The following is a 15,374-nucleotide window of genomic DNA, read 5'->3' as shown; positions in this document are numbered from 1 at the left end:
GGAAGGTAAAAACCTAACATACTTGTATAGTGCTTCAAATGATACAACCAGTATCAACTGAGACTTTGGTCAGAAAAGGCAGCTCAGAAATATGTGCAATGACTAATTTAATTTTAATACTGCCATAGTAACATTCTGGGGCTCTGGTCTCAGAGTAGTTTTTTCCTACTGAAACACATTTTAAGAGCTTTAAAATTCACTCTAACATTATGCAATTGTGCTCCTATACTATTACTACAATTGAAAATTATCCTGCTCTCTTTTTTTTTGTGTTTCCTTGTATCAGCATGAACATTTACTCAACCTGCAACACAAATGAGATGGCAGCTACCTGGACTAAATCTAACCCGAGTTTATTTTTGAAAATATTACTTAACTGATTAATTCTTTTATACAGTTCACTGTCCATGAATGTTGGTGACTGCCCAGTAAAATCAAACCAATGGGATACAGCTACAGATACCTTTAGCATTTACTTAAATGACTACTCAAAACTACTTCATCTACATACCAAGGCAGAATTCAGGCCAACAATTAACACCAAATAAACTGATGTTATTATAATTGGTCAGGAACACTTGGTGACAAGACTTCCTCATGTAAAAGACTGCTTTAATCCTGCTCATATTAAACAAAAAAAAGCTTGAACTATTTGAAGCTCAAAAGAAATCAAATAAGTAGGACTTTTTTGTTATTTTTCCTTTATGCATTCTTCTGAAAAAATGACCATTTAGTGTCTTTGGATTATCCTTCCTAAAGCCCAGCACAACTCTAGGACAGGAGGACTTTTTATGTGAAGATACACAAAGGATGGATCACAGTTGAATTCTTAAAACCACAGCAGTATTACACCTGAAACAATCATCACTTGCCATCAGCATGTATAATTTCATGCTCTACCAACTTTTAAATAGGACATATTTGGGGAGGGAAGCCTTACCTACCATCCATTCTGTATTCTGTTGTTTTTTCTAAGCTTTATTTTTACCTAATAATGGCTTCTGACCAGCACAACCTCTATCTAATAATGCCATTACTTAAAAAGCTTGTGGCCTTTACCATTACCTCTTTAACTACCTGAAAGGAGGTTTTAGCCAGGTGGGGATCAGCTTCTTCTCCCAGGCAACCAGTGATGAGAAGACAAGTCTTAAGCTGTGCCAGTGAAGGTTTAGGTTGTACATCAGAAGGAATTCTTTTCACAGAAAGGGTGATTAGATATTGGAAGGGTCTGCTGAGGGAGGTGGTATTGTCACCATCCCTGGAGATATTTAAGGAAAGCCTGGATTTGCTCTGGTCTAGTTGACAAGGTCAAGGCTGGACTCAATGATTGCAGAGTGTCTTTTCCCACCTAATTGATTCAGTGATCCTATGTGGGATTATCCATCAGGCTGCATCCTCCTAGAGCCAAACAAAAGAAAGAGAACGAGAGAACAACGTTAGGACCTCAATGTCCACCCTATGCCTGGTTTTAAAGCAGACACAGTGTAGCATATGTACAGACGGGGAGCAGCCCCCTCTGTGAGTTTCCTCAGGGAGGGAAACTATGGGAAACTTAGCCACAAATGATCAGAACTGTAACAATGAGGCTGGCTAGCTGGAGACCTGTGGCTGGTGACCAGGAGCTGTGAGCAAAGAGAGGAGGGACACCAGTCGTGGAGTTAATGGGGGAACTGGGGGTACTGTGCTTGGAGAGCGGGGGTTAGATGAGAAAACGATGTAGGGCTGCAAATACATAAAGAAAAAGGGATAATGTGGCAGGAGAGAGCAGGAAGACCGGGCTGACATGAATAAGTTGGACTGGAGAAGAGAGTGCTGGATAGGAGAGAAAAGTGCTTGACTGTACAAAAAATCTTATGATCGCCCTCCTGCACTGGGTTTTAGTGGCCACGGCGTAACAAACGCACGCTGTAAGGAGTGCATGTACACCTGGAGCCACACACGAGCATCACACACACGGTGTGACACAAACGCACAGGCCGTAACACACACACAGGGGTTAACAGGCGCACGGTGCCATGAAAACACGCGGTGTCACACGCAAACACACAGAACACGCGGAGAACAAGACGCACACTGCGGAACTCACTCGCACACCGCGGCCCCCGCGCATGCGCGCCCCCGCGGCGGCCGCTCCCCGCGCGCACGCGCAGCGCCGCGCCGTGCCCGCGGCGGGCGCGCGCGGTGCAGTGTGGGAAGGAGGCGGCCCCGGCCCGGCGGAGCGCGGCGCTGAATCCTCCCGGCCGCTCACAGCACTGTGGAGCCGCTTCCCGCCCCATCTCCCCTCCGGCCGCCGCCGCCGCCGCCTCCTCCTCCACCCCACACACGCATCCTCCCCCCCGCCCCCCTCCCGCCGGCCCGCCGATTTAAAGGGGCAGCGGCGCCGGCCGGGGGGAACCATGCCGAACTTCTGCGCGGCGCCCAACTGCACCCGCAAGAGCACCCAGTCCGACCTGGCCTTCTTCCGCTTCCCCCGGGATCCGGCCAGGTGAGACCATCTCGGGAGGGGCGGGCTCCCCCTCAGGCCCCTCCGGCCACAGCGCTGCCTGCCGAGCACACACCGTGCCGGGGAGCCGCTCGCTCCCTCCCGCCCGCCCGCTCTGCCTCCCTCGCGGCGCCTCCTTACCCGCGGGGCCGGCGGGCGCCCGCACCGCCGCCGGTGCCTGCGGAGGCCGCGCTCGCTCTGGCGCCGGCGGGGCGGGGCCGCGGGACCCTCCGGGCTGCGGCGGCTGCGCCTGCGCCGGGCCGGCAGCGGCTGCGGCCGCCGCCCCTCGGGGGAGTGGTGGGGACGGAGCGGCGGCGCTGCGGGGCGAGCGGGCAGCGGTGCGGGGCCCAGGGGGTGCGGGGCTGTGAGTGAGCCGGAGCGGTGCGATGTATGGCTGAGAGGGATGTGGGGCAGCTGGAGGGGTGCCGGAGCCACGGGCTGAGGTAGGGGAGCCCCGCACCGTGGGGAGCCCGCACTGGCTCCAGCAGTGACAGTCTATCAGTTCTGCGATGAGGTGTGTGCGTGGCGAATGGGACACTGCTGCGACAAGTCACAGGATTGTTGGGATGGTGGCAAAGCATGAGCAACAGCAGAAGTGATGGGAGAGATTCCCAATGGGTGAAGAGCAAGGGTGGTGTGCTAGTAGAGCAAAAAGTGCATGAGAGACAGTGGAAAATACTATGAAAAATAAATAATCTTATACTTAAACATAGAAATCCCCATGTAAAGATTCGCCCTTAAATTGAGGTAGCACTATTAAAATCACTTGATTTAACGTGATGCTCGCAATATTGAAAGGTGCATAGGCATAGTGCAATACCATTTACCTCTTTTCTAAGAGTAGATAGTTAAGGGTGAATTTTTTAATGATTTATACATGATGTTTACTTGCTTCCTTCCTTGAAGCTGCTTGACCTGATTTTTGGAAAAATCAAAACCCTATGAGAATTATGCATATGTAGTTTTTTCCAAAGAAACAGACCCACTTAAGTGATTTCAAATGAAGATACAAAACGCTTATATAGGTAGTCACTGCTCTCTGAAGTTGTGATTTCGGATATGTTATGAAGCTCTCCTGGATGAATGCAATGCCTTGGTGTAGAGCTTGGCTATCCAGACGTCTTCTTGATGCCTAGTACATGCAAGGCATTATAGTAGAATCCACATTCCACATGCTTTTGCTTTAATAAGAACTGAAATCAAAGTGGTTGCTTACCTACTCTTATTCTTTCATTTTTATGATTTGCTTCTACTGTTGTCTCTTTCTACTTTCTGTCCTGTGAGACCCTCAGGATCTCACACAAAGGAATATCTGCAGTTTGTGTGGAATTGAAGAAATTCGGTGCTGTCTCAGCTTCAGTCTTGATTTGTAAGAACTCCATGCTGTAGAATGTGAGCCATATCAAGCTGTACAGAATTCATCAATAGGTGACAGTTGACTATGAAGAAAATACTCTCTTGAGTTTGTAGTTTTTTTTATGGCAGGACATTTTGAAATGAGTGTTTTCCATGGTAGCAGCGCAGCGATGCAGTTAAAGGTGTGTGACTAAATGATTGCATTTTAAAGATTATTTTTTTAAAGCTATTTTATAAACTCTAGGAGTGGTTTGGTTTGGAAGGAACCTTAAAGCTCATCTTGTTCCAAGCCATGGGCAGGTGCACCTTCCATTAGACTGACTGCCTTGCTCCTAGCCCCATCCAGCCTGGCCTTGGAACACTTCCAGGAATGGGGCAGCCTCAGCTTCTCTGGGCAACCTGTGCTCCATATATGTAACCTAAATTTCCCCTCTTACAGTCTGAAGCCATTCTCCCATGTCCAGTCACTACAGTTCCTGATGCAGGGTTCCCCTCTGAGTTCTCTGTAAGGCCCCTTCAGACGCTGCAGGTCTCCACACAACCTTCTCTTCTCCAGGCTCAACAACCACTACTTTCTCATCTTGTCTCCTTAGGGGAGATGCTCCAGTCCTCTTACCAACTTTGTGGTCTCCTCTGGACTTAGTCAAACATTTCTATGTCTTTCTTTATATTGGGTCATACTGTACACAGTATTTCAGATGGGGTCTCACAAGAGGGAGAGAATCCTCTGTCTAGAGAAAGGAGAAACTATGCATAAACTCTATGGAATCTTTGTGCTCTTAAAAACAGTGACAAAGATGATGTTCTAAGTCCTCCAGAAGTTCTCTCCCTTAATACCTTACAACTTTCTGTCCAAAGTTTATCATATATTCTATTTTACCAAGAGCATTTAGAAGCTGATAAATCCATGCATCCTTTTGGTTTTACGGACTTGAAGGTGCTGGTTTATTCTGTGGATTGATCTACAGAAGTCTGCAGATGGAATTTACAATATGTTCCATGTACTGCTTGCTCTCACTTTTGTAGGTCAGACTGGGATAGTGAGCAAAGTACTTTGTACCAAAATGTTGTTTGCACTTGGCGTCTTACAGTGGGAAAGCTGAAAATAAAGTTGTTAGAATACATCTTAAAATAAATTTTAAATTTAAAAAATCATTGATGGTAAATGGATAGTGCTGGCTAAATTGTTTCTACTACCTTACTGCTTTCATTGTTTCTATAATAGCTGGGTAATTGCCTTTAATGTTTTCCCAGTTCAGTGCTAAGCAGCTCCAGTTAGACATTCCAAGTCTGATCTTTCAGGTGTTAGGAAGTCAGTGAGAGTTAACCTGTTAAGACTACCTTCTTTCATTTTGGCTATTTGAGAAGATAAGTGTCCAGAGATTAGCCTTTGGAGAAGAGCTTCCAGCATTTAATGGGTGATATATAGTCTTTTCATATTGAGTGTAAGTAGCCTCTGTTACCTTCATAAGGTTGTGTCTTTTATAGTTTTATGCAGTCTAGGCAGTGAACCCCACTGTAAGATAAGTTTGTTTAACTCTCATCTGTGATTGTGGCTCTGGTCATCATGATGACTTGATTTACAGCTGAGATATGAGTGTTTAGAACAAAATACTTCTTAAGCAAAGAGATGTTGTTCTACTGCAGATGACCAGTACTGAGGTAATATATACTCTAGCTGCATGTCAGTAAAATGCCATTTCAACTTCCATAAGATTTCAGCAGATCTCTGAAAATGTAAAGTTTGTGACTGAAGGAAACCTTCTTAAAAGCTCATGAGAAATGTCTAAGCACCTAATGAGCAGTGCCTAAGTGGTATCAAGGAAACTTTCCTGCCTGACCATTCAGGAGCCAGGCTTGGAGTCCCATTTGCATGAACCAAGACTTTAATTGCTGTGACCAAAGTGCCTCCAGGGCAGGTGGCTCTGGTGAAACTGAGTGCTGTTTGACTCCCTGGACATGCCATGCTCATGGTGGGAGACAAGTTTCCCTTCCAGCCTCGACCCTGGGTGTTCTGTAGGAGAGTCTTAGATGTCTGATTCCTTTCACTTTAATCATGACGTGATAACAGCTTGAGCTGATGCCTCTGGGAGTTGACCCTGAACCAAGAAATCCTGGGCTTTCATATCCTTACAGTCTATGCACCCATTCTGTAACCACTGCCCTTATGTACAGCATTATTCCAAGTACAAATATAACAAAACAGGATTACCATAGGGTAGAGTTAAAACATTATAGATTCTTGTGCACAAATACTTAAATGGTTACCAATAAAAAGTCGCAATCAACCAGTTGACCATTCACTACTCATTTGATGTGAGAATGGTATATCCAGTTTCCTTACCTAAATCTTACAGCAAATAGTATGTGGCAGTATATGGTCCTTCCTACCAAGACAACTTCCTATTTGGATTTTACTGAAAATACCTTCGTTAATCCTTCATCTCCAGGTTGTATGTCATGGAGCTGTATTTTGTTTTATTTGTAATTTATTATTTTGTCTGAAGTGGTCTCCAACCATTTACTTTCTAGGAGTCTAGTCCTGGATATAATTCTCTGCCAAACACTATTCCTGTTGATGACCACTCTAGAGTTTGGTGGGAGTTATTTCCAATTATCTTGCTATCTCATAGCACTATTCCTAAACTCCAGGCCCTTTAAAGTCTACCTGACTACAAGTTTGAGCAGTTTCATTGTTTGTTTCACAGGAGCCTTTGGTATGAGCTGCACAGCGTACTAAAGCAATTTCTCTTGCAAGCTTGGTAGCTTCTAGCAGCACTTGTATTTCAGTTCCATTAGATACATTGTTTTCTGACCACATAAAAAAACTATGGTTCTTTCTGTAGTGTAGACATGTGACACTCTCCAAAAACACGTTTAGAATTAGTCACTCATTACTTACATCCCCATCAGGCTGCTCTTCCTAATGCAAGTTCATTCAGCCCCTTGGGCATTCACTAAGGGTTTTAGAGGTTCTGCTTCAAGTACCTCTAATTTTCTCATTCCTGTGTAGCCTGTGTGTCATTTTCCATTCATGTGGATCCATTCTGCAATGGATCTTCATGTATGAAGATCTTGTAAGGACTTCATCTGGTGTTTTCTGTGCCCTCCAGAAATATGTTTTATCAATGAACCAATTGCCAATGAAGTGACTTTCTTTGGGCGTGGAAGCACTGTCTGTAGAATGATTGCCTTTCCATTGTTATTATTCCACTTCCATAAATCTACTCTCAACTCTCCAGTGACCACAATAAATAAGAACAACACTGTATTATGAAGGGAGGTGGAGAAGACAACTATCTTAAAAACTGCCTAGAAAATATTATGACTTTAGACTACAAGCACATCTATTTGATTTTTAATTTTCCTTTTTAAGAGCGAATTCTTTAGAATTAAATAGTTAGGTTTCATGAGCAACTGTGCTATACTTTGCTCTGTGTATGTGTGTGAGACACAGGCAAGAATATATAAATTAAGGGAAAAGACTCCTGAATTTGCTGAGGTGATATTGAGTGGTGAGCAAAAGCAGAAAAAGTCGTTTTTGCAAAGATTTGATGGGATGTTCCAAAGGAAGTTTTAAAGAACTTTCCTGAGCCTTGCATCAAGGTCACTTACACTCACTTGTGCTCCAATTTTGAGTGTGGTTTGAAATTGTAAGGGATTTTGTTTTATCCTAAGATTATCTAATTCTTCTCCTTGTATGCAGATGTCAGAGATGGGTAGAGAACTGTCGAAGGGCAGATTTAGAAGATAAAACTCCAGATCAACTCAACAAACATTACAGATTGTGTGCTAAACATTTTGAGACTTCTATGATATGCAGAAGTGTAAGTAAAAAGAAGCATTTGTTTACTGCATCTTGTAAAATGTGGCTGATATTTTTTACTAGAATGCTGCCTTTTAATCTTCCAGGTCCTGGGTAACTGGTCCCTAGGAAAATTAATTTCTTAGTCTTAATTGGGATCACTGCCATTGTCTGGGGCTCCACACAGGCTCACGACCATTGAAAATTATAATGACCGTGAGCATTCAGAGGAGAGAGAAAAAGTGGTGCTCCTGCAGGTTTAATGTGTTTATTGAACTGGTCCTCACTGCAGTGCTTATCACATGCTTGTTTTGTTTCACTGGAGATTACAATATTATGTAAGTTTATTTGGTATAAGTTTGCATGTCTCTAATTATTTAAACTTAGTAATGTCCTGTTCCTGAAGTGTGTGCATGGTGTGATTTGGTTAAATTGCACTCTGTTGTTGCCACAAGATTTAAATACTCTTTACATCTGTCAAGCTTTTATTTCCTGTTACATTTTCATCCAGCTAAAATCAAAGCACTTCTTTCTTTTAATGAAGTAAAAGCTTTGAATTATTTTTGTCAAGATTATGATTTTAACAGCTTGCATAACAGTAGGAGAGGGTGGACTTGGGAGTTTATACAATAAAGTTTTAATTTCTGGACTGTATTTCACTCTGGTTCATAAGCAAAACCAATCTTTTAGTTATAAAGGATAATTAAAATGTACAGGTCAAACTCTGAAGTCCTGGTGGTATTACACATGATGAAGTCTTTAATTAGCCAGTATCGCAGAAACAAATGAGAATTGGAAGGAATTATGAGTCTGAAATTAAACTTTGCAACTGGGTTTGTTTGAAATGTTTTTTAATCTAGTGACAGATGCCATCAGTTACAATTTTGTACTTAGTGGAAATTAGCCAGTATAGGCAACACAGGTTTACAGTATATCCAAATATAAGCTTTTACTAAATTTTTTTTTTTTTTTTAACTGGGAGCACTTACATGATCATTTAGAAGTCTTTTCTTCTTCTTTTTTTTTTTTTTTTTTTTTTTTTTATTCACAAATAAATTTTCCCTCAATATGATCTTTCACAGTAGTGCTTGTTTGGTGGACTTCATAATTCTACAAAAAGAAGCAATTGAACATTTTCACAATTAAATGTTTCTAGAATTGTGAAATAAGTGATAAAACCCAAAACACAATAGTAACAAAATGTTTTCTCTCTGATGCGTAAATGTCTTTTTATCCAGAATGTTTATTTAAAAAAAAAAAAATCATAGTATTACAGTAAATTAAAATTATTGGATCCCAGGTCTTCGATATGAAGATAATGGGGACAAAAAAAGATTTGCAGTTTGGATTGGAGTTTCCTGTAGTATCTGTTTTCCTATTTTCAGTTTTCTCTTGATATCCTTGAACTGTGAATTGCATGGCTTAGCTTTCTCTTTGGTAACATCAAAAGTCAAAGTGCTTTAGAATAATAACATAAACAAGAAAAGGAGAGGGAAAAAAGGGCACATTGTCTGAAATTTCTCAAAGAATTCCCTCATCTAGATGTCTGTTTTCCTACAGAGCCCATACAGAACAGTTCTACGGGATAATGCTGTGCCAACTATATTTGATCTTACAAGTCACCTGAACAATCCCCACAGCAGACATAGGAAAAGGATAAAAGAGCTGGTAAGTTTTTACTGTAAAATTATTGGTTTATAATTAAAAGAAAAAAAGCAAGTAAGTTAATGTGAAACTTTTACATAAAAAAGTAAAATAAAAATATTTAGCACTCGAGTGTTTGTATTTTCTATGCTGCCTATCCCTGTATCTTTTTTGTTGATTGTAAGTTAAATGCATAATAAAAATTTCATCTACTACGGAAGTCTTTGAAAAATAATCTGGAAAATTAAATGCATTGATCCAGAGCTGATTCTTTCATCCAAATCAAATGTATAGTTTTCTTTTCCTTGTTACTACAATGCCAGCTGAACACAATTGATTCATGATAGCCCAAAATTCTTGCTACATATTGATTGAGGTCTTCAGTTCACCCATTTAACTTCTGAAATCTGAATCATCTCAGACATGCTTGCTTTAGCTTATTGTTCTTAAAAAATTATCCATGGATGAAACCAAGATTGAGAATTTTTTCTGTGGGATTGTGTCTTGTATGTCATTTAGGCAGAAAGTGTCTCTGTGGTTATAAGTATCCTGACAATTAAGAGGAATTCCATTCCTAGTCTCTGTCTATATTTGAAAAATTACAGACAATTTCTAAATACTTCTTTGTGAGTTTGGTTGCATCTGTTGACTGAAAATGGAGTTAGAGATAGTTCTGTCTACTGGCAGTACTTTATCAAATTGCAATAGAATCTATTTAATGGAATTTATTTACTAATAATTGTACATACTGAAGAACCTCCTAATAGAACTGTTCTCATGTAGTTAGTAGATACGTGTCATGGCAGTAGTGAACTACCTCAAGAAACCTCCTGGTCTTAGAATTTCTAGCACTTTTTGGCAAATGTTAACTGATCTCATCTTCAGTGTTTGTGTCCGATCTTGATGTATTAATATTTTGAGTGTTAGACATTGTCATCAATGTAAGTTTTTTTTGTTTGTTTTTTTAAGAGTGAAGAGGAAATAAGAACATTGAAGCAGCAAAAGAGTAAGTGGTCAAAATAATTGAGATAAAAACTTTATTTGCTAAGGCTGACAAGGTAATGCAGGACTCATAACTATTAGTTTATATGTAGCAGGAGGATAATTGAGTTCCTTCTTGATTCAGCCAGCCAGTCTAAATTGTTTCCAAAATACTCATTCACTTTTAAACTGGAAACATTATTCTCTGGACTTAAAGGTAATGGGCAAGTGAATGTTATGTTTTATTTTTGACACTTACAGTATTTTTCATTTTGTAGTTGATGAAGCTTTTGAACGGAAACAGGCAACTCAAGAATTGAATGAAAACAATGAGCAAAATACTGTCTCAGAGGAAGGAGGGGAAGAACAAGAGGAAAAAGCTGTCCCCTTAACACTGGAAGAAAGAGAAAACAAAGATTACCTTAAATCATTATTTGAAATTTTGATCCTAATGGGTAAACAAAATATTCCATTGGATTGCCATAATGTTGATGAACTTCCAGAAGGTATTTTTGCTTCAGATAACTTTCAGGCTCTGCTGGAATATAGAATAAATGGTGGCGATGAAGTTCTGAGGAAACGATTCGAGATGACTGCAGTCAACCTTGAGTATTGTTCGAAAACTCAGCAGAAACAAATGCTTGAGATCTGCGAAAACTGTGTTAGAGAGGAGACACTGAGGGAAGTAAGAGACTCGCACTTCTTTTCTATTGTCACTGATGAAGTAGTAGACATAGCAGGGGAGGAACATCTGCCAGTGTTGGTGAGGTTTGTTGATGATTCTCACAATCTAAGAGAAGAATTCATAGGATTTTTACCATATGAGGCTGATCCTGAAATTTTAGCTGTTAAGTTCCACGCAACTATTACTGAAAAGTGGGGTCTAAACATGGAGTACTGTCGGGGTCAAGCCTACATTGTCTCCAGTGGATTTGCTTCTAAAATGAAAGTTGTGGCTACAAGACTCTTGGAAAAGTATCCACAAGCTGTGTATACACTCTGTTCCTCCTGTGCCTTAAATGTTTGGCTGGCAAAATCTGTTCCTGTTGTTGGTGTTTCCATTGCATTAGGAACAATTGAAGAAGTTTGCTGTCTTTTTAATCAATCTCCACAATTATTAGTAGAACTGGACAACACAATTTCTGCTCTTTTTCAGGACAATGACGAGAAGGGTAATGAGTTGAAGAAGATCTGCCGTTCTCAGTGGACAGGCAGGCATGATACTTTTGAGGTTTTAGTGGACCTCCTGCAAGCACTGGTAATGTGCTTGGATGCTGTGAGTAGTGACTTGTCTGTCAGGTGGAACAACTTCATCGTCGGTCGAGCATTTGTACTTTCAAGTGCATTAACAGATTTTGATTTCATTGTCACTATTGTAATTATGAAAAATGTTCTGTCTTTTACGAGAGCATTTGGAAAAAATCTCCAGGGACAAACATCAGATGTGTTCTTTGCAGCTGGCAGCTTAACAGCAGTATTGCACTCTCTGAATGAAGTGATGGAGAATATTGAAGTTTACCATGAATTTTGGTTTGAGGAAGCCACAAATTTGGCTACAAAACTGGATGTACAAATTAGACTCCCAGGAAAATTTCGCCGGGCACAACAGGGGAACTTTGACCCTGATATGACATCAGAAAATTACTACAAAGAAATCCTAAGTGTTCCAACAGTAGAGCATATTATTCAAGAATTGAAAGATATTTTCTCAGAACAACATTTAAAAGCTCTTAAATGTTTATCGTTAGTGCCCTCAGTCATGGGACAACTCAAATTCAATACATCTGAGGAGCATCATGCTGACATGTTCAAAAATGACTTGCCCAATCCAGACACACTTTCTGCTGAGCTTCACTGTTGGAGAATCAAGTGGAAGCACAGAGGAAAAGATATTGAACTTCCAGCTACCATTTATGAAGCACTTCACTTACCTGACATAAAGTTTTTCCCTAATGTTTATGCATTGCTTAAAGTCTTGTGCTTGCTTCCATTGATGAAGGTGGAGAATGAAAAATACGGAATAGGACGAAAGCGCTTAAAGGCATACCTGAAAAACACCTTGACAGGGCAAAGGTCAAGCAACCTTGCTTTGCTGAACATTAACTTTGACATAAAACATGACTTAGATTTGATGGTGGATACTTATATTAAACTCTATCCAGATAAAGCAGAATTTCAAGACTGTATTCCTTCAAACAATTCTGAAGTAACAGATGATGCCTAACTTTTTAAGCTCTAACCAATCCGTTGAAACAGCTTGTTCTTAATTAAGTTTCAAAGCTGGGGAGAAAAACTGGTGAAATCTTAAAAAATCACTGCAATTGTGTTTCCATTATAGGCCTTGGACTGAACAAGCTGTGGTCAATGACCTAAATTATGTGTTGTTAGTCCACACTAAATGTGTTTGGCAAACAAAATCAAGCCTGACACAAGCCCATGCTGTTGGCAGAGGTGCTTTCTACATCTGATTGGCTTAACTAGGTGCTCATTTACTTTATTGCATCGTGGAAAAAGTACATTATGATTGTAGATCTGATGGGGCTGTTACGTATTCACTGATGAATTAGGATGAGAAAGAAACTCAAAATATTAAAAGGTGTAATCTATTTCAGTTCTGTTACTTAGGAATTTTTTTTAAAAAAACAAACTTTTAAGAAAGTCTTTGATGTATATTTGAGTGGCATTTTGGAGAGTGGATTCAGCTCTTGCACGCTCCCTGTGCTGTGGACAGGTCTCAGTGTAAAGTGAATGTCAGTGATATAGGGGAACTTTTACGGTTTTGTTGGAAGAGTCAACCTCTTTAATCTCTTGATGACTGTTTACATTCCTTTGTGTCAGACACAAAACTTTTTTCTTTAGGCTTAACAGGCATGGCAATATTTAAATTCCTAAATGACACTAAAAACTTAAAATTTATTCCACAAACATTTAAATCTGTTTGCTCTGCCCCGACTCTGACACAAACCCATGCATCTTATGTTTATTTGTAAACTCACTCTGGAAAGATTAAAATAAGAGTTTGTTGTTTGTCTAGAAGTAAGATTGAAAATATTGCTGTTATTTTTGGTGAGAATGAAACATTTTTGTACAGTTTATGGAAATTTAAAATAAAATGTGAATTGCTTTTTACATAGCACTGGACTTCTTAGTAAAGCTATGCCTCTGGGAATATGTTCTGTAAAGATGCCTTTTATTTTAACAATTTTTTCTTCATTGTTTTTGCAGTTCTAGTGAGGAGCATTTTCTGAAGACAGCAGAAATTTCAATAGTACTGCTGATCTGCATGTTTTTTGAAGTATTTTGAGATAGCACTAACTACAGTGCTTTTACTAATGGAAGTTCTGACAATCAGGCAGAAAGATTAAATTTGAAAGGGTTCAAAAGTAAAATTTTGCAGCTATCCTGATGCATGACAGTTTTATAACTTATTTATCAAATCAAACATCTAAAATTGAATGGTTTGGGTTGGAAGGAACCTAAAGATCATCCAGTTCCACCCTGCCTTGGGCAGGGACACCTTTCACTTGACCAGGTTGCCTCACCTGTCCAGCCTGGCCTTTAAACACTTCTAGGGATGGGGATGCCACAGCTTCTCTGGGCAACCTGTGCCAGAACCCAGACCCTCACAGCCAAGGGTTTCCTCTGCATATCTAATGTTAATTACCCCTCTTTTAGCTAAAAGCCATTCCCCCTTGTCCTGTCACTACAGTTCCTGAGGCAGAGTCCCTCTTCAGCTTCCCTGTAGCCCCTTCAGACACTGCAAGGTGCTGTGAGGTCTCTGCACAACCTTCTCTTCTCCAGGCTGAACAGCCCCAACTTCATCCTGTCTCCATAGGGGAGGTGCTCCAGTCCCATTATCAACTCTGTGTCCTTCTTATGTTGAGGGATAGGTGGGAAATTACAATACTTTTACATACTTTACAGTTGCAGTGAGAAAGCAACAGCAAATTAAATTATTCTCAAGACTGAGTTCTTAGTGTTCTAATGTAGTCAAAACAGTAATATCAAATTTGGAAAAAACCCCACCTTTTCTAAGCATTATCTTTTCTTTCCACTAGTATTTGTATATGCTTTCTGACATGCTTTCATGTTACTGCAATTCTTGTCTCAGTAGTAAAAAGTGTTTTACCTTTCTCTGTTCCTCTCAATATATGAAAATAGCTTAGAAATCTCGATTAATGCTATAAAAAAGCACTTTAAAATTAAAAGTCATATGGAAATGACTCATATCTCAATTGCAATACTAATAAAATAAATTTTAAAATACTTCCCATCATGGAGTTCTGTGAGTTCCCCTGCTAAACACAGCAACGTGGTGGTCATTACCCCAGAGGTCATGAGCCCTGTGTCAGTAAAGTCAGGTTGGATAAGCCTGGGCTTACAGGTGCAGAGAAGGAAAATTGATATTCAGTACCACAGAATTGGCCAAAAAGAGCTGAAGACTGTGTAAATGAGTTTCTAACCAATGTACTGAGACAAATAGAAGAAGGGAAGTGCATTATACTCTCCTTAAGTTACTAAGTGTCAGCTGAAGACATGCTTGTGATAAGCCTTGCTAATCAGCTGCCTCAATCTTTTGGTTCTGCACTGCCTTTCACAGAGATATTTAGCTTGTCTGTAATAAAGCAGAAGCTCTGATTTATTACAATTTGATTTGTCCTGTTGGTGAGGAATCTCTTGATTTTTGACGCCTATAGGAGTTAGTCTGGATAGTGATGATTTGTTAGGATGCTGAAAACTAACAGAAGGGAGATTATGACTAGATGTTGGGGAAAGTTCTTGTCTGTGTGGGTGGTAAAACCCTGACACAGGTTGCTCAGAGAAGCTGTGGCTGCCCCATCCCTGGAAGTGTCCAAGGCCAGCCTGGATGGAGCTTGGAGCAGCCTGGTCTGGTGGAAGTTGTCTAGTGGATTGAGATGGTCTGTAAGGTCCCTTCCTACCCAAATCATTCTGGGATTCTGTGATTGGTTTGTGATGTGGAGGAGCAAAGGCAGAGCTGGTTGCAGTGATAGGTGCCTCTTCAACAGGAGAGGCTTCTGTGGAGGAAAACCATTTACTGAAACTATAGTGCTTCCCATCTGATTTCTAGGGTTGCACAGAAGGAAT

The 15,374-nt window shown here is 40.5% G+C and overlaps 1 protein-coding gene and 1 long non-coding RNA gene across 2 annotated transcripts; one reads left to right on the top strand and one right to left on the bottom strand.

The window, feature by feature from the left end:
• Positions 1 to 992: 992 nt before the first annotated feature.
• On the bottom strand, positions 993 to 2,712 carry LOC130255556 (uncharacterized). Its single transcript, XR_008840946.1, has 2 exons — positions 2,624 to 2,712; positions 993 to 1,398 (listed from the first exon to the last, which is right to left on the bottom strand). It is a non-coding gene; the product is annotated as an uncharacterized LOC130255556 (long non-coding RNA).
• Positions 1,392 to 13,401, top strand: THAP12 (THAP domain containing 12). Its single transcript, XM_056496409.1, has 5 exons — positions 1,392 to 2,485; positions 7,545 to 7,665; positions 9,204 to 9,311; positions 10,257 to 10,293; positions 10,547 to 13,401. The coding sequence occupies exons 1-5, from the start codon at positions 2,016 to 2,018 to the stop codon at positions 12,490 to 12,492; spliced, it is 2,682 nt and encodes an 893-aa protein (XP_056352384.1). The 5' UTR covers positions 1,392 to 2,015; the 3' UTR covers positions 12,493 to 13,401.
• Positions 13,402 to 15,374: the final 1,973 nt, after the last annotated feature.

The sequence above is a fragment of the Oenanthe melanoleuca genome, chromosome 1 (genome assembly GCF_029582105.1).
Source record: "Oenanthe melanoleuca isolate GR-GAL-2019-014 chromosome 1, OMel1.0, whole genome shotgun sequence".
Classification (NCBI taxonomy): domain Eukaryota; kingdom Metazoa; phylum Chordata; class Aves; order Passeriformes; family Muscicapidae; genus Oenanthe; species Oenanthe melanoleuca.
This window is presented reverse-complemented; position numbering and strand designations above follow the sequence as displayed.

Bases quoted from the DNA above. Each gene is read 5' to 3' on its own strand.
- THAP12 (XM_056496409.1), top strand. From the start codon at position 2,016: ATGAAAACACGCGGTGTCACACGCAAACACACAGAACACGCGGAGAAC. The intron at 7,666-9,203 runs GTAAGTAAAAAG...GTTTTCCTACAG, and splicing joins CTTCTATGATATGCAGAAGT to AGCCCATACAGAACAGTTCT. The intron at 9,312-10,256 runs GTAAGTTTTTAC...TGTTTTTTTAAG, and splicing joins GGAAAAGGATAAAAGAGCTG to AGTGAAGAGGAAATAAGAAC.